The 19,387-nt window shown below is 38.6% G+C and overlaps 2 protein-coding genes across 6 annotated transcripts in view; both read right to left on the bottom strand.

Annotated features, from left to right (window-relative positions):
- The window catches only part of brip1 (BRCA1 interacting helicase 1), a 46,613-nt gene extending 39,866 nt beyond the window's left edge, over positions 1-6,747 (bottom strand). For 3 of the 4 annotated variants that reach the window (XM_032545262.1, XM_032545263.1, XM_032545259.1), the window contains exons 1-6: positions 6,517-6,747; positions 6,257-6,350; positions 5,591-5,702; positions 4,697-4,894; positions 4,335-4,480; positions 2,803-2,940 (exon numbers count right to left, since the gene is read on the bottom strand). In XM_032545262.1, coding sequence (XP_032401153.1) covers positions 2,803-2,940; positions 4,335-4,480; positions 4,697-4,894; positions 5,591-5,702; positions 6,257-6,346 — 684 coding nt within the window. In that variant the 5' untranslated portion in view covers positions 6,347-6,350; positions 6,517-6,747. The remainder of the gene's footprint in view (positions 1-2,802; positions 2,941-4,334; positions 4,481-4,696; positions 4,895-5,590; positions 5,703-6,256; positions 6,351-6,516) is intronic. The other variant, XM_032545261.1, reaches the window with a different exon arrangement.
- Positions 6,748-8,772: 2,025 nt separating this feature from the next.
- On the bottom strand, positions 8,773-18,996 carry ppm1da (protein phosphatase, Mg2+/Mn2+ dependent, 1Da). Of its 2 annotated transcripts, none has more exons than XM_032545265.1 (6): positions 17,823-18,996; positions 14,340-14,568; positions 12,979-13,103; positions 12,062-12,243; positions 11,675-11,899; positions 8,773-11,482 (listed from the first exon to the last, which is right to left on the bottom strand). In XM_032545265.1, exons 1-6 carry the CDS (start codon positions 18,346-18,348, stop codon positions 11,111-11,113), a joined length of 1,659 nt encoding a protein of 552 aa, XP_032401156.1. In that variant the 5' UTR covers positions 18,349-18,996; the 3' UTR covers positions 8,773-11,110. The 2 variants fall into 2 exon arrangements, with proteins under 2 accessions (XP_032401156.1, XP_032401155.1); XM_032545264.1 differs by having other exon boundaries at positions 8,773-11,485; positions 17,823-18,995.
- Positions 18,997-19,387: the final 391 nt, after the last annotated feature.

Genomic DNA, 19,387 nt, shown 5'->3' on the forward strand with positions numbered 1-19,387 from the left:
GCACTACCTTGGAAGACCTGACACCCAACACCCCTTCTCCAGATATGACCACACAGCACAGGTAGGGGCCCTGGCAAATATCTGCCCTCCGAAGCACCTGTTTATCCCTCGGGCGCAGTAACCAGCGGGTGAACCCCATTCAATATTTATCCCTGTGGCTTTCACAGATCAGCAGCCCAAGCGAGGCAAACCCTCTTAATTAAAACTGGAGCTTGCTTCAAAGGGCCCCATTCAGGCCATCAGTCAGCGCTCGTGGGACAAAGCAGTCCGGGTCATGTAGCTAAAGTGAAACTAGAGACAAACGCGCTTTTTCGACTTCACTTTCCCTCCTCCTCTTTTTCCACATCCGACTATCCAGAGCTCTCGTTCCAAGCTCCACAGCTGTGGCAGGCTGAGGCGCTGGTGTGGGAGGCAGAGCACCCTGTCAACTACCAGCAGCAGGAGATCATGACGAACTTGCTTTAGTCTGGATCAGGATTACTTCTGAACCCAAACCAGAAACCACATCACAGATCCTCTCAGAACATTATGTTTCTGGATAGATCTCATTCAGCTGCTACTACAACTGAAAACAGGTTCAAATGTTAAAATATTTATATAAATTTTCATTCCCTGGATGACTCAGATCATATGTGGTTTATATAGGAGGCAAAGAATTACATTTTCAGGTAGAGAGCAGGTCAGTTTGAAGTAAAAAGAATGATGAAATGACAAAAAAAAAAAACCAGCAAGTTACAAATATTGCAATGAAACAGGATGCATAAAAACACATTTCAATTTATTTAAATGAGTCGTATTGCTTGAATTCAAAAGAATTCAAGCCTGTTCTTTTGAAAGAACAGCAGTAAGAATGTAACAGAGGGTGGCAGAGAGAGACAAGAACCAGAGCATTTAAATTCATCTTTCAATAAATCTGCCATTTCTTATTTCAGTGAAAATGGCCCAAACTAAAAAAGCAGCTGTGAAAAGTATAACTAAAAAAACTACAATGGGGAAATTTAAAAGAAGTGCAGGCTTAATATTTTATCCAAAACATTGTTCCTGGTGTAGCCAATCAATGAACTCTGATAATAATCCATCCGTCAAATTCTATAATCTGGCATCGATGATTCACCATTGAACTGGATCCCATTATTTGCAGGAAACACCTGAATGTGGTTACATCTATTTCTCACTCAACTATTCTGATTTTTTTTGCCTCCACTGGTTTGTGTCTGTGTCCTACCAACTGTATTAACTAATATCTGTTTCCATTTTTTCAAACAATCAAGCAAATTAAACTACTTGTAAAACATAAGAAAGAAAGATCAATCTTTTTCTAATTAATTATTTTACAAATGATTAGGATGATCAATCAAGGATGATGGCAGTGAGACCTTCTTTTTTGTTCCAAATTGTTTTGAATATTGTGCTATTTGTTGCTGCTTTAGCATGAATATCATCCCTCATCTTATCAGAGTGTGGCACAGCCTCTAAGTAATGCAATGTATAAATGTGAATAATATAAAGAAAATATGAAAATTTTACAAAATGACCAAGAGAAACACTACTAATTATCAAAAGTAAACTGTGAAAACAAGCATTCGGGATGATGAACTTGGATTTTTTTTTAAATACTACATTATCAACCACCTGCATTTAAATAAAACCATTAACATAAATGAGAAGCACAGTTGTAAAATGTCAGCAATGTGATAAAAACCTACAGGACACTTAACATTGACAGCTGGCAGGCTGCAGTGTGACACACAGATAGGAAGAATGTTTTAGTTGTCACAAAAATGCTGTTCAGGAGCTCAAAAATACAGAAACCAACCAGCCCTTCTTGTAAAATGCAAAGGCAGCATTTTGTGCAGCAACTATTTAAATTATTATTTTTTTAGAGGTATCTTGTCAAAACTCTCTTCTGAACATAAAAAAATCATAATTATGAATTTCTTTTAAGAAAACTAATAATAATAGTTAATCAGCTTTATCTGAAGGTAATATCTCATACTTTATTTTTTAATTCTAACTTAAAACTTTTATTGCAATTCATTATTTTTCATCTAAAGCTTGGTCAAGTTTGAACATTTCATGTTGAATTTGTGGAGCATACCACCATCTAGTGGTCATTCTTAATTGTAATCCTGAAATTTTGCTGACAAAATACCTGTATATCAGGATAGAAAGCTCATTAAATCTAAATCAGCTGCAGATCCTTTAATGTGCGACAATTTTAGCCTCAACATACAAACATCCTTCATCACTCAGATTGCCATGAACGGAGAATGAAGGAGGATGTGTTTCATGCTAGTATTTGGTAAAGCGTGCAGAGGCATCTGTACTGGATCTTTTCCCACAGGAAACATTCCGACACGTCATTCAAGGAAAAGTCAGCTGAAGTTACTGACGGCTAAGGGTGACCCATTACATAGCAACAAAGCAGTGCATGCTGGGACATTTTAGAGATTTGCTCAAGATGCCTGCCCTTACTGATCATACAAGTACTTCATAGTAACAAGATGCTAGGAAGGGCAGTGCAGTGATCACAACAGATGCACAGCATAATGTGAAAAAGCACTAAATAAAGCTCAACCGCACTCACAGCACTTACTGAACAACAGATTGGATCCTTACAGCTTCATGAAAGAGCTGGTAATGGAGAGGAAGGGGAAAAAAAGCACTGATCTATTTCACATAAATTAGCTTGTAAAGTTGAGCAAAATGACTAATAATACGTTTAGAAAAGAGAGAAATGCTGCAATGGTTTTGTGGCCCGTTACACTGAAGACATTCTATCCTGGTGTGAAATGTACTTACACTGCATGATGAGGACAAACCGGCTGCCTGGTGGGTTGAGGCAGTTTTCCAGCTCTGAGGACCAGATGTTTCACTCTCCAAATCAGGTTCATCATCAATGAATATGACGCCTTGTTGTGTGCGCTGCCTTTTATGGCTCTAAAAAGCAAAAAAGAATTTGACTTCAATATACAAGTACGATTTTTTTTGAAGAATTTTGCAAATTATTTATTCATTGGAAAGGTAAACAAAATAGACCAGTTATCTGTATTCTATGGAGCTCCCTAATGGACATTTGCAATACCTCGCAATAATGTATTTACTAGTCAGTTCATGCAGCATCTCTAATACTGAAAATCTTTCTGCTACAAAGTCAGATTATTGTAAAGATTTTTCATGAATGTTAATATCTCGATTATTTAATCTTTATCTTACTCAATCACACCACAAATGGAGGCAAAACAGGTCAAACATTGGTTTTCCATTCATGCTCTAAGACAGTGGTCCCCAACCTTTTCAGTACCGCGCATCTGGTTTACATTCAAAGTCTATGTGGAGCATTGGACGTGCTTGACGTGTCAAACGGTCAAAACACTCCAAATGGTTCAAATTGCGCCGCGCTAGATGCTCAAAACGCACCGCAACGGCCCTCGACACGCCTCCACATAGACTTTGAATGTAAACCTGACACACCTGACGCTCAAAACGTGTTTGGTGTGAACGCACCAGAAGAAGGAAAGAAAATATATCCAAACTATTTGGACTATTTTGAGTTATTCCCACCCTTCCCTGTAACCTTCGGACTAACCTTTAATCCCCAAATCATGACTAAAAGAGCCATTTCCACCAAAAGAGTAATTAGTTGCTATTGTAAAGGTGCCTGATAATCAATTAATCTTTTACTTCATCAGCATGAAATCTTCTTGAAGATGAGAACATTACAGTGTATAATTTGTGAATGTTTATGCAATAGAGGGGAACTCTTCATTTTATTTCAACAAAGAAAAAAAAACGCCGTGGCATCAATTCTCTTTTTACTAGAGGATTTCTAGTATAGACTTTTAAGAGATAAAGTAAAGAACCAAGGATGCTTCATAGTTTGATTACATTTGGTTTCCCTTGTGATGTTAAAAGAGAGACTGAGACTTATTCAGAAAAGAACTGCTTCAAGTTATTGAAACATGCTCACTTAATAGTTGTGTAAATTCTGGGGGGAAAGGTTTGTTTCTTTTTTTTGTTGTTGTTGTTGTGCACCTGAGGTGATATTTACATAATTTCATAAAATAATTTTTAGGATTCTGACAATATAAAACTCCAGCACTGACAGACCCTTTGTCCTGGGGGTCCACTGTCCAGCACACCTGAGTCAAACAATTACATTCCCTCCTCATCATGCAAGTTCTGTAGAAATTTACTAAAGATCAGTTCACTGAATCAAATGTGTGCCAATAGCAAAACGAGTAAAGCAAGGACAGAGCGCTCTGGGGACCAAGCTTAAAGACCCCTATATGAATACATTAAATTTAGGGTAAATGTCTGAGGATACACAGCACCTTGTACTCTGCAGTACGGATGCGCTTCCTGTCTGGTCTGAAGTCCTCATCTTTATTGAAGTCGGGGTCTAGAGAGGCCTGGACTTTCTCCGACAGACGGGATGCTAAAGACGGGCTTTTAGCTTGAGACTCACCTGGTAGTGGCACTAAAACACAGAAAGTAGACCACTCATGAAGACATGTATACCATGAAGAAAGAAAACTACACATAAGACCCTGCAACTGTGGTCATCTTTATGACTGATTTAGCTGTCAGCATGTTCCCATTGGGTCAAAAATAAAAAAAGTAGAAATCAGAGAAATCAAACAGTTACATGAAACAAGCCTGAAATTGTATCAAAAGTTATCAATGGGCCACTGACCGTCTTCTGATGCTGTGTGCGATGGCTGGGCCGTCTCTTTGCAGGGTGACTCAGTGAGGTCCACCACAGCAGACTGGGCTGCTTCTCTGTGGCACACACAGGGACACGGGCTGGGAGGTTCTGACTTCTTGCAGTCGCCCACATCTTTATCTGACTGGCTTCTGTCTCCAGGATGACCTCCTCCTTCTTTCACTTTAGCTGACAAAACAATACAAGACTTTATGCTGTCAGGTAGCATGATGGGCCATATGGAAGACCTTATGGTCTGGCTACGGAAAGCAAATATTTGCAGTCTAAAACTCAGAGAGAATATCAAGCAAAAGTATTAAGACTCCTTGAACTGTTCAATTAATGTCTCACTTGCCCTACATCTGCCACAAAGGTCATGACATCTGTCACAGAAGCCACACCAAATCAGTGGCAGCTGCATGTGTGTATGTACATATGTGTATTTATTCTCTATTTTTAATTGATTTGTTCGAAATATATCTTTTCACACTCAATCTGCCACCGAAACCGTGGCAACTGTTACAGAAGTTACAGTAAGCTGCCTGGCGGCCAACAGCAGATGTGCCAAAATTTGAGCTTGACCCTGATGAACTACATTCTACTGTGTATCACATGCAATCATAATAACACACTGACAAAGTTAATTTGGTATGAATAATTTTGCAATGTTTTGTGTTAATTTATTCAAACAAAATAATAAAATGTTATGTAATCAATTATGTTAATTAATAAGTAAAGAAAGCTAAATTCAGTAGATGAAGATAACGTATTACAAAAAGAAATGGAATAAAAACATTCTTAATTAATCAGAAGGTATTATTATATTACCATTTTGATACTGACACTGAAAGTGGGTTTGTCTGCTGAAAACACATGCAGCCTTACCCATCTGAGCCTGCTGCCAGCCCAGGGCAGAGCAGAGCAAGGCCAGACTTTTACCGCTGCCCGTGGGGCTCTCCAACAAACAGTGCTGTCCATAGTTCAACCCTCTTATGATCTGCAAAAATAATGACACAATGTAGACCAAAGCAAAAAGACAACTGCAGGCCCAGTCTATCACAACATTTTACATCCAGCAATCATTACAATATCCACACATGCAGCGTATGACTAAAATGTTCTGACGGATCTTAGAACAGAACTATTCAGTCACTTACATCCATCCAACTCTAGCCTGTGCTTATCCTTAGCAGTCATTAAGAATAAGAATACATGTAGGACAGTTTGTCACAAGGCAACACTGATACATACAGGAGAAACAACCATTCACACACACTCAGTGCTGCTGTAGGTTCTGGAATGTGAGCAGTACCAGAGAAGACCACAAGGAGAATATGCAAACTCTACATAGAAAAGAGGGGATTCACACACGGGATCTTTTTGGCATGAGAAAACTGTTCCTGCCGTGGCCCAAGTGGTGACGAAAATGAAACAAGTCCAACACTGAGATTCAGACCCTATACTGCTGCTCTGCTAAAGCAGCTAACAACTGGTGAATATGACAGATGACAGTATGGACGTTAAGATTCCCTTTAATCTGAGTTGACTTACAGAATTCATCATGGCTAGCTGGGATGGATACGCCTTGCAGGGGAAGTGGACCTTCACTCCCCCGATGGTGTACTCCACAGGAGAGGCCATGTTTCTTTAGAACAGAGAAGAACATCCGCTTTAAAATATCATCAGCAACAAGAACACGACAAAGTCTACGTCCAATTATTGCCATTCATCAGCTCACAACCTCAAAGTCCTTACACAGATAAGGTATTAAGTATTCTAAAGCACTTTGGCCAAACTTATTTAAATATTACCTCCTGCCACCAACCTGAAATAAGATATGACCTGAACAACTGTCTGAAAAGCTAATACTAGATTTTTGGCAACTTTACCTTCACTTATGACAGCCGTTTCTAATGTTTAGTAACTATCGTTTGTTAATAAAATAAATATTCTCAAGTAGGTAAAGGTTGCTAATACAAAGTGTTCATATTCTTTCTGCTGTCCTCATAATTCTTCCCGCTCTCCAAAATCACATTGGAAAGCCAAACAGGATGTTAGCTACGTCATAACAGACTTCTTCCTACAAATCATTTCAAAATAAAAGCTACATGGAAAAATCCTGTTGATCGTACGCTCAAACAGGATTTGACTTCAGTTTTCAATCACTCACAGAATTCAATCATTAAACATTAATGTATGTAAACTTTAGAGAAAATATAATAAAGAATAAACAGAACATGCAACCTTTCCACCTGTTCAAACACTGAACAGGTGGATCAGAACACAGAGTAACGTATTTACCGTTCAATAGTGAGTAAACCATGGCAGAGTAAGACACATTCTTAGCATAAGCAACCACAGATTTTGTTTTACCAATGAATAACTAGCAAATTATTTCTCTTTGTTGTAGTATTTATATTGTTTCTGCATTTTATTGTACTTTCAAGGCTTTTAATTAAGTATTTTTCTGGATAGTTATGTATATATACATGCATACATAACTGTACATGTACAGTCATGCTCATAGTAATAGTGTGTTTCAAAAGGTGAGTAAACCTCAAAATTCGTCAATTAAATTGTATTTTAATTAACGCGACACCGCACATTCTATTTCAAAGCAAGAAAATTGGAAAAGTAGCTGAATGTGATTATATTTTATGGAAAGTCAAGAAATGTTAAAAAATAGCAGTGTTGATATCTTTCTTTACAAACTCAAAAATATACTGTATAATATAAGAAGTGTTTGAAGATTCAACTTTCCTCAGAATTATAAACTAACATTTAGTTTATAATTCTAAATATAATAAAGTCGGAAACCAACATTTCCGATAACTGCTTCACATCTGTGGTTCATGGAGTCAATCAATTTCAGGCACCAGTCAACAGGTATTGCAGCCCTGTAATACCTGTTGAATGCAATACCTGTATTGTACAGGTACTGCCCTGGAAACATTCCACAATTCCTCTGCATTTTTTTGTTTAGCCTCACGAACAGCATTTTATATGTCAGCCCACAGTCCAGGGATTGTGCTGATCCATTACTTGAATTCTATTTTTCTGGAACCATGATTTTGCTTGCTTGGTGGTGTTCTTGGGGTAATTGTCTTGTTGAAACTCTAATTTCAAGGGCATGTCCTCTTCAACATGACTATGTCCAGTACTCTGGTGTACTTAAACTGATCCAGTTTGAGTACACTGGAGTACACTATATATCCCCTGGTATGCAATATATAGGACCAACACCATAGTACAAGAAACATCCCCACTTCAGATGCTTGAACCACCATGCTTCACCGCCTTCACTGTGTACTGTAGCTTGAATTCAGTCTTTGCAGGACATCTGACAAACCGTCTGTGGCCCTTAGAACCAGAAAGAACAATCTTACTTTCATCAGTCCACAAAATATTACTCCATTTCTTTTTAGGCCAGTCATTGTGTTCTTAGGCAATTTGTAACTGCTTCAGCGCTTGCATTTTTTTTTTTGCAATGGGACTTTGCGGAAGTTTCCTGCTGGTAACTTCACACCGACGTCATCTGAATATTAAAGTACTGACAGACAATGTCAGGTCTTCGTTGATCCTCCTGGAGCTAATCTTTGGCTGAGCCTTTGCCATTTTGGTTATTGACCATTCCATTCGAATAGTTGTGTTTCTTTTTCTTTCTCGCCTTTCTGGCTTTGGCTGCCATTTTCAAGAGTTTGAGATCATTTTAGCTGAAGGTGCCTTAAACAAGGGTTACCTGCATAATTTTTTTTTCCACATAATCAATGACCTCGCTAACTGAACTCAGCACTGCTAATTTTTTTAACACAACCCTTTTGGTAAATGATTTGGTTTCACAGAATCAGCAGCATGTACATCATGCCTGTTAGTTTTCTATACCTTTACAAAACCTTCTAGAAACTTGTTTATAGTGTAGAAGAAGAAATTCTAACAATGATTTATCTTGCTAGTGATGTGGTACTGCTATTATTTTGAAAACAACTGCATGTATGTGAGCAACAGACTGCATCATAATTTCCTTGAGATTAATAAAGTACTATCTAACTTAAGTAAAAGTAAAAATGTCTACAAGTGAAAATTTATTATTTAACTTCAGGAAAAATTATTTTAATAAGTTCATTTCTGGAATAAGTGGTTTTGCTTTTCTCCACATTTACACTGTACACATGCACAACAGCTTTTAAAACTAGGGTTGGAAGTGGAAAAATGACATTTCATAAGCATTTTTCAAGAATAAAATTACAGATATGAATCAACAGACCCAAAACCAGGCAACAGAATGTATATATCTACAGAATGAGTCAAACATAAAGATGAGCAAAAAAAAAAACATGCAACATCAAACAGGGTTTGAGAGATTCATCAGTCTTGGGTATTGGTCATTCTGTTCAGCTTGATTTTTTTTTACAATAATTTTACACCAATGCTCAAGACAAAAGGGCTTGGCTTCTGTAAAACTTCACGTCTGTAACAAGGATGCTTCGTCAGGTGCTTCACATCCCTGCCATAAACTCAGATTTGTATCTTTTATCAAAGAAATTAATTTGCCTTAGTCCCCCTAAGCCTGGCAATTGCCTTCCTACTTAATTCCACATAATTCTCATCTCCCTTCAGTGCTCTATATTGGATTTCTCTTATTGAAGTGGATTTTAACCAGGCCAGTCAAAAAGGAGCAGTTGTGAATGGTGATGTAGTTTCTGTACCGTTTAAGAACTGCAGTCTGCCTACCACTGTAGTTTGACAGAGGAGGAAGTGAAGGAAGTCATTCAGTCTGTTAGCCACGCTTCCAAATATTAAATCAACATTAAAGCTGCAGTAACTTTTATAAAAAAAGAAAATTGACATATTTGATAACTGTCATTATAGCATAAGACAGATAATCTGTAAAAAAAGTAATTGAGCTCCTCTCAGTAATAACTAGAAACATCCTATTAGAGGCAGGAGGAGGGTCTTAGTCCTGACAATCATGCTCATACCCATCTCCAGTCAGAACTATGGCTGAACAATATGGGAAAATCTTGGGCTACTGATGATATTACGATAACTAGTATATATAACTAGTTGTCATATATGCCCATTTTCTACTTTCCTCTCCATCTCATCTCTGTTTCCATCACTCTGTGACCTTTAGCATTTTGGGCAATGTCATTAGTGTCCAGTAGGAACATCTGGTGCTATAAGACTGTCAAACTGATTGAATATTATATTAGTGAGAAAAATGGAGATTTATGACACTAGAAATAAATCCTAACTGATTGCATTCTAAACAGTTCTTGGTGACGTGAATATTGCACACACTTATTTTGCAATTCTGATTTTACAGATTCTCGTAGACAGAATCCACTGATTTCATGAGACTCCCATGACTTTGAACATGACATCACTCTAAATTTCCTTTAGTGCAGCTACAAAAACAGATCTACCAGTTGCAAAAATCTGTTAAGACAGAATTGCCAACATCTGCAAATAGAGACAGAAGACAGTTTTGGAGCACAGGCAAATGTCTAGAATAAACACACCAAACAGCTGAAAACTGTTACTAAATACAACTATAAAATATATGAGGGAATATTCCTAAATGATGCAATATTTATCAAGGGTTTAACATGTATAAGAAAAACGAACATTGTCACACACTAACAATTCATATAAATATACAGAGTACTAGCTTACTGATTTGTTTACTGTAGTAGCACCTTCTGTTTATATTCAAGATAAGTTTTCAGTGATTAAATAAAATACATGTCAAAACTCAAGGTCCATTTAACATGGAAGCTGTGGGGTGTGCACATCTAGAAGGAATTTTATGTTCTATCACACAATAAAAGAATGTATAAAAATAGATTCATTTTGCATAAACAGTCCTACATACTTAAATACTCAGCTATAAAATTCATAATATTTACACCAGCAACATTATGCATACCCAGTTCTTCTACTTATTACCACACATCGTGGTAGCATAAGCCGGAATTTACATTTGAATATGCAGCATTTAGAAGGAGATCTAATGGGTGTACTTCAGTTTAAAATAAATTCTCTTCAATTCATATTTTAATAAGTGACTTTTCCACAATATACCAAACACTGAAGGTAAAGAAAGCCATTTGTATTGGAAATGGCTTTAGGAGCAAACATAGGTTCTCCACCACAGTAAGGCCAAGAATGTTTATGGTGAACTGGCTGCAGCCCAACATTCTGATATAAACGTCCCTCTCCCTCAGCGTCGATACTGCTTCACTAGCATTTTAGGAATCAAAAATCAGATGAGAAAACGTTTTAAGTGGGATTTGATTAAACACTTAGCACAACCTTTAACAAAGGTTGCTCTGACAATGTCAGAGGTGCAATCATCCCAAACAGGAAGCCATAGGAGACAAAGATAACAGCTGGTGTGTCTTTTCAGCAGACACACACTGTGGTCTTGTTATGCTGCTGTAGAATGGGAGAGACAGACTCCTTCTGTTTCTCCTCAGTGTTGTGCTGGACCAGCGGTGGCCTGTCAGTTCTGCGTTTAGCCTTCTTTGCCAAAAGGCCTGACGAAGGGGATCCATTCAGAGTTCTTTTGGTGGATGTCTTCCTGGTTACTGTTCTGTCAGCTAGACTGGAGTGACTGGGCGAGTCCATGGTGCTGTTTGAACATAGAGGTGACAGACTAAAAGGGTCCGACAGAGTCATGTGGTAGAAACTGTTGCTTCCAGATAGTCCATCCTGTCGCTCCAGAGCAGGGAACAGCTCAGACATGGCAGAGGTAGAGTCTTCATCTGGGGGTTGCTGCTGGAACCATAAACATAGGTGAGTTATTTAGCAGGAATATAAATCAACATTTTTCAAAATGCAGTATCTCATAAAAGGAAGTGTTAAATAAAAGGAAATGTTTAAAACCAATGAAAAGTGGCTGGTTTCATTCTGAGGATTTTTCTAAATTATGAGCAGCTAAAAGAATTAGCTTTGAGTCATCATTACCTGTAGTAGCGGAGTGTCTGCACGGGATATAGATGTAGGAGGACACTGGGACACTTTGGCCAGGTCCAGTAGCACCTCTTCATTGTGGAATGTTTCTTTGGACCCCCCAGGTTCCAGCAGGGCAATCACAATGGCACTGGTGTTGTCAGCACGTAACATTCGTTGGCGCCACCGCAGCAACGAATGGCTCACAAGCTGCCTGGCACTTGTTACACCACATGGTACCTGGAATGACAAATGCTTGTTATTGTTGTGATGATCATGGATAATGAGATAGACCTTATTGATTAGCCATTACACATGAGTCTTTTGACCAGGCTTTCTTATCTGACTGTTAATCTAAAAACTACAAAGTACTACAGAATCACATCAACCCAAACAACTTACCATTTCCTCATCGTTCTTCTGACACATGGAGATGGCCTCTTGAGGTGGCACCATATTCCACAGACCATCACTCCCCAGGACAATGTAGCGGTGTTTTCGAGGGTCAAGAATCACAACGCTGGTGTCTGGCTCAGGAGAAACCACAAACTCTCCACTGTAGAAGTCATAACTCCACAAATCACCTGTGGAAGTTCAAAAATAAATATCAATGAAGCTGCATCAATGATGAAAAAAAGACCAGCATGTTTTAAGAAGGTATCAAAGCTCAAAAAACACACAAATGCCATCAGTTGTAATCACCAGCTCCAAACAGATAGTAAATGTTATGTCTTGAAAGTAATCCACACCACACTGACAATTCCTCCTGCTATAGAACCTTTTATTAAATGACATGCAACTCACTATCAAAGTAATGAATGTTGCTTAATTTTTCCTGGAAATTTTAAAAAGATGAACAGAATGGTTTCCAGTATGTTTATTGATGTAACTCATGCCTCTGTAATGAATATGTACAAGATGACCTCGTCGTTTGTGTCCCTGGGTAAGAGGCTTCACCTGGACGACAGCGCAAAACTTCAGCCTGGCCTCTGTCAGACTGCCCCAGGGCAACTGCAGCTACAATCCAGTAGATTTCCATTATCTGCATGTGAATTTGCTCTTTGAGATTTCAATTTGATATATAAAGGGAATTATAAAGAAAATTGATGATTATTATTATTATTATTATAGAATTAAACAACTAAGCTGGATTGTTGCAGTCAACAACAGTTCAAAGTGTTGCTACAATGGTTTATTTTTAAGTTAATATTTAAGCTTCTGAAATAAATTTCTGAGCTTTCTGAATGGCCAAATCATCCGTTCAGGCAGCACCAGCTGAGGCGTAATTGACTGAAATTGTTTTGTTGGTTGTTTCTCACCTAAAGCTCGAGCAACAGCCAAGAAAGGTATCTGGTCAATAATGGTGCTCCGACGAACTGGACCATTGTGACTGAGTCTGGGCCTCTTCCAGACCACACGGTTCACTCCTGACTTCTTGATCACACTGAGGGAGATACGAGAAGAGAGGCAAGCAAAGTCCACATAAAATTAGTTTTAAGCAACAGTAAGGTGTTGCTCACCTCCTTTACTACTTTTCTTGTCACAGGAACAGGTCAAACCTACTTCTCTATGAAACTTACTACTCTCATCCACAGGGAACAGGTCTAGGATTAAAATTCTAATAAACTTCTAATGACAATGAAATCAAATAAATAATTAAGATTTTAACCAATCTGACTTTATGTAAACATGCTAGAATAAACCTTTTGTTTTTAAAGTAGTTTCACCAACATAACCTGGGAGAAAAATTGCAACCTGACTGGAATTTCAGCTGGCTATGTAAAATAGCATTATAATCATTACTCATGATTTAATCCCAGCCTTTACAACAATAAGTATTTCTCCAACCTCTTCCACCCAACATTTACCTGCACCTGCATGTTCCTCTGACTTGTAAAGCAAGTGAAGCAAGTTCTGGTGACAGAAGCTACAAACATCTAAAATCTTTTAAAAGGCTGCATAAAACTGTTTACAAGGCCTACAACACCCTTAAATATATCGATAGCCTCACAAGCTTGGCCAAACATGTAAAAACAACACAACTTTATTTTGTTCAGTCCATTTAGGTCAAAGATGTACAAAAAATACACTGCAACAAACTTTCTTTCCAGTGAAAGAATGATGTCACTCAGAGCACAAAGAATAGCATTAGACTGAATAGATCTGTCTTATAGATTGGTAACATTGTCACTGATACCCGAGCTAGATTATTTTTCAATACTGGGATCGATACAATATTGATATCGGTTCATTTACGAAAAAGCCCATCCCCCAAGGCTTCAGTGGATTCTCATCCAGAAAGATATTTAGACATTTTTCTTTGTTGGTCTAGACCACAGGTGTCAAACTCCAGTCTTCAAAGGCCACTGTCCTGCAGTTTATAGATGTGCCACAGCTACAAAACACTGGAATGAAATGGCTGAATTACCTCCTTCTTGTGTAGATAAGTTCTCCAGAACCTTAATGACCTAATTATTCTATTCAGGTGTGGTGCAGCAGAGGCATATCTAAAAGTTGCAGGACACTGGCCCTTGAGGACTGGACTTTGACACCCCTGGTCTAGACATTCCTTTCCGATTAATCCAAAATTTCCAGATATTACAGCAATGTCTACTTCTAAATGTTCCTGATTATAGACTGTCATCAATGTGTGCAGAGCCAGAGAAAAATGTTGGTTTACCTCCCTCCAAGACCTTCGATACGTTCTCTCTCTTTGGGTAATTCAGGCTTGTGGTCCTGGGTCACTTCGACAGCTTTGATGAATGGAACTGAAGGATCATCCTGGACACCCAGAACTATGGCTGAATCGCCGACATGAGCCACATACATGCGGTTTCCTCTGAGCACTACAACACTGGCTGTGGTGCCTGATGTACTAGGAAGCCCTGTGAGAGTTTTTGGCCATTCAGCTGTGAAGAAAATAAAAAGACAATACATGTTTACTGATTGTGTAAACATTATTAGGGGTTCAATGTTAACCACTTGGCTGACACCAAAAATCAATGCACAGTACAGAAAAGTGCATTAAAAATATATATATGCATAAAAATTATTATATCATTCTTGTTCAGCAGTTTTTTTCCTTGTTTTAAGCTTAGTTCTCTGATAGTAGCTCAGATTTTAAGGACAAGCCTCATCTGTCCAGAAACGGGCCTATGCTGACCTCAACAGACACTTACAGTGTAACTACCGGGATAGAAACTGTGACCTGCTTAAAAATACAGCTGACATGCTTCAGCAAGTCCAGCCCGACACAAACACACCCACTGAGACAGTATCTGAACAACCCAAACTCAGCATAACGTGTCTATAGTCAGGCAAGCTAATTATAGAAACTAAATTTCATGTTTGACTATAAAACACAACAGATGTCGTTTATGGTTTTGAATCAGCTCTGCTTGATTCTGTGAACATCCTCAGTGATAGGGTTAGGTGCTTTGTTTATAGTCCATGACTCGGAGGCAGCAGCTAACAGTGCTGCAGCTAACACCGCCAGCTGCGCGAAGGGCTGAAGTTGGCATCCGATTTAGCACATGAGTTCATTGTATGCCATTTTGGATTTTGATATATGACTGCAATCATAAGTCAAACATGTACACAATTATTATCTATAGATTTGCAAAACCTTCACTTCACTTGTGAAAACAATGCAGTTTTGATTGTTTATCTTTTGGCAAATAGATGTCTACATTGCAAATGGCTTGTGTAATTGCTTCCATTTTATCATAAATTCACATTTCAGATCTTTTATTCTTTGCAGGGAAATGTGCTAAAATGTCAGAGTCTCTGGTAGAAGCAGGTCACAAGAAAGGAGAGGAAAATATATACTAACACTGCCATTGCTGTATTCAGCCATAGGTATCATTTCTAATACTTCACAGCCTGTATGTAGACCACTAAGCTGAATCAAAACTGAAAACTGCAAGACTCAGAACGGCCAAGCCTAGTCTACACTGACTGAGGTAAAGTCAGCTGACCTTAGCTCTCCCCAAAGACTAGCTTCATGCATGTTGGACAGTGATAGAGAAGCAGAGGTACCCTTGCTGGCGAAAACTATCAGAATAAGACGTAACTGCCACTACCATATGCTATATCCATAATATATGTATAGATTCTGTAGATTTTGCAGCTTCATGCAAGTACTTCATAGGGTATATTTTGTCTCGTGTTCAGGAATTTATTTCTCACAAATCCCAAGAGTTGACAACAAACTTTGAGAATATTATGCTAAAGATTTGCCTATGCTATTACTAGAACAAATATTCTATAGTTTTACTGTAGATCTTTGGATAAACACCGAGACTCATTTTCAAGAATTTCTTCTTGATTTTTATTGGCATTTGGCCAAGTAAGTAAAACACCTAAAACACACCTGTTTTCAATAAATTAACGGCTTTCTGTAGCACTTGATGGGTGAGGAGGTATTATTTCTTTCAGCTGTATTGGAGTAGAGAAACATCTACTCCACAGGTGTCAAACTCCAGTCCTCAAGGGCTGCTGTCCTGCAATTTTTAGATGTGCCATAGATACCATACACTGGAATGAAATGGCTTAATTACCTCCTTCTTGTGTAGATCAGTTCTCCAGAGCCTTACTAATGACCTAATTATTCTATTCAGGTGTGGTGCAGCAGAGGCACATCTAAAAGTTGCAGGACAGCAGCCCTTGAGGACTGCAGTTTGACACCCCTGATCTACTCCAACACACTCATCAGCTTGCTATTTATTCTATGCCTCTCTGGCCATGTTTATGTCTTCTCAGACAAGTGATGAAAGTATTGAAAAGAACAGTTTCCCTCCATCTGTTAAGCTTTCTCAGTCAGTAAGTCAGTATAAGCCCAGACTGAAAACTCATCTATTCTCCCTGGCCTTCAAGACCAGTAAAAGAGAAAAGGTAAAGGATGGAAGATAATCATTGCAGCTAAATTTTAAAATTGTTTGGGTTTTATTCATGCTATTAACTTTTGGTATCTCTGCTAATTTTATCTGTCTTATTAGTTTTACTAAACTTAATTTTATTTCTATTTTTTCTCTTTTCTAACTGTGATGTTTGTTGTGAAGCATTTTGGTCAGTTGAGGCTGGGGGGAAGTTTTGTCTTCATCTTGTGGCCAAATGCTGTGAGTGTGGCTATAGTCCACCTCTGCTGTGTTTGTACTTTAAGTCCTGTTGTATTTTCATACCTTTGGTTGAAAATACAAATAAATTTTGACTTTGAAAGTCAAAGTCAACTTTGAAAATGGGAAAGACCACATATTGAAAACCAGTGCTTTAAAATACAATTTTTGATTTATGAGACTAACGGCAGTTGTCTGCTCCTGATCCAGATTTATTTAAAATGCAAGAAGCCATCCTCAAAACTTTCATAACTAGAATAGACTATTAGGTCATACACTATCCTTTAAAAACACAGGTCCCAAAAGGCCATCTTTGAGGATCAGTGTCCTGCAACTTGTATTTGTATTTTTGAAGACCGAGTACAAATTTCACTGATTACAGTTTTATTAAAATATAAATTGGAATTATTTACCTTAACACAGAGGTGTCCAAAGTCACTCTTCAAGTGCGGGTATCCTGCATGTTTTGAACCTCTCCCTGGTTCAACACACCTGGATCAAATGATGGCTCATTTGCAGGCTTCTGCAGAACAATGGCATGCTAAGGCTAAGGAGGTAGTTACCAACATCTAAGAGAGAACTAAAACATGCAGGATACCGGCCTTAGGGAGACTGACTTTGGACACCCCCATCTTTAGCATATTGGAGTCGAGGAAATGAAATCCAAATCTTTAAAAGACAACGGAATGACCCTTTAAACAAGCAACTATTCAGAGGCTTCGAATCTGATACTGACTTCAGTTACGTTAGCGGTCATATTAAATTCGAAAAGAAACACAAAATACTCTTATTTATACCTAAACCCGACTTAACCAGCATTTAAAATGAAACAACTCATGGTGGAACAATAAAACGCTTGTCAGACAGTGGAAAATTACTGTTGCCGTAGAACCTTCGAGTAAGCTAGCAGTAGTTCGGTGTCGGCAAAACATTCATGTACGTTCCACAAAGTCAGGTTTTTGGCCATGTTTTAAAAAATGAGGATTACATAATTTAATTTCCAACTGGTTGATATTAATTAGAATTTTGTGAGTTGATGTTAAACTTACGTAGCTTCTTCCACATAGCATGGTGGCAGGCTACAAATCCTTTGCGTATAGCTGAGCAGACCTCCCGGTCACAGTTAGACCAGAACCCGCGTTGTTTCTTTATGTATTCCCATAAACAGTCTCGCGCAAACTGCGCAGCCTCGCTACCCCCGTGGCCATCGAACACCGCGAAGAACGCCACGGAACGGCGGGAGCGACCGGAGGTACTGGCTTGATCTCGAGGTGGACACTCGCTTCCCGGTGAAATGGTTTCCTCAAAAATGTGTTTTTCTGCAGTTCGAACTCGTTCACTTGATAATTCTGTAAGCTGCTCAGTTTTGGCTTTTCCATCTTTAATGTCTGGATGTGAATCCACAGCCGTAATGCTGACGCTAAAAGCTCCCCCATTACCCGCCTCCTGTTCACTCGGCGTCGGCTCATCTTCCCCCGGCTCGGGCTCCACTATGACCTCAGTCACGTCTTCCATGTATTTCCTGCCTCCTTGGTCAGTAAAGACACTAACTCGCATCAGCAAGGCGTTTTCCATGGTTCCAGCTCTATGAAGCTTTTCAATTTTATATTTGTTAGCATATAAAATTGAAGCTGGGTCTGATTTGAATGCGGGGAAACGTCCTGCCTTTGTTTATGTTCGGGCGTAGTAAGCATGCTCAAACCGTACGTCTTGACGTCAGAAACTGCCTTCTGCTGATTAAATGACGTGGCAACGCCACTGCGGCTGTTGCCCTCTACAGGTTAATCCAAACCTACTCTCATTAAAGCAAATAGACCACATAATGTAAAATCAGGAGCACAGCTGAAATCTCTACACCAGTGTAATTAGCAACTTGTCTGTCATAAAACAGTTCAAGGGTTTGCTGTGGTTACAGTTCTTTATTTTGCAGAGTTGTCAGACACATTTATGTAACCTGTGTGTACGATTAATGTCCTTTACTGATAGCCCTAGACTTATACTGACAATTAACCTTGATGTGTTCAGTTGAAGGGACTCAAACCACAGCAGCTGCTGGCTGTTCTTTAATGCAGAGGCCTGCACAAGTTGTTACATTTAGCTATTTATATACAGGTTTTTTACTGTCTTTCTTTCTTTAGAATCGGAATCAGATTTATTGACCAAGATTGTGTGTACCAACAAGGAATTTGACTTTAGTTTCTGTGCTTGCTTTATATCCATCTTATAGAAAATGGAATAAAGGAGAAAAGGAACAGTATGTACATGTGAGTGTGTACAGCCATTTATCAAAATAAAGAAAATGCTTATGATTGTGCAAATATGCCATTTTTTTTGTTGTCTCTCAGTAAGATGTTTATTGAATTGGGGAAGAAACTGTCTCTGTGGCAGTTGGGTTTTAAGTGTCACTCTGTAGCATTGACCTGAAGGTCTAACAGTTTTATATGTTAGACCTGCAGAAAAACACAAGTCCTGGACGGAGAATCAGCCTTGATTCTCTCTGCAGACCTGGTTGTTCATGCCACTCTGGGCCTGTCCTGTTTTGTGGCTGAGTCAAACTGCACTGATGGATGTGAGTGTGTACAAGACTGACTGAATGAATAATAACTCGATGAAA

The sequence above is a fragment of the Xiphophorus hellerii genome, chromosome 18 (assembly GCF_003331165.1).
Source record: "Xiphophorus hellerii strain 12219 chromosome 18, Xiphophorus_hellerii-4.1, whole genome shotgun sequence".
Classification (NCBI taxonomy): domain Eukaryota; kingdom Metazoa; phylum Chordata; class Actinopteri; order Cyprinodontiformes; family Poeciliidae; genus Xiphophorus; species Xiphophorus hellerii.

Coding starts and splice junctions, on each gene's coding strand:
- ppm1da (XM_032545264.1), bottom strand. CDS start 18,348: ATGGAAAACGCCTTGCTGATGCGAGTTAGTGTCTTTACTGACCAAGGA. Junction 14,569..17,822: donor TGCTATGTGGAAGAAGCTAC/GTAAGTTTAACA, acceptor TTTTCTTCACAG/CTGAATGGCCAAAAACTCTC. Junction 11,486..11,674: donor CAGACACTCCGCTACTACAG/GTAATGATGACT, acceptor TTATGGTTCCAG/CAGCAACCCCCAGATGAAGA.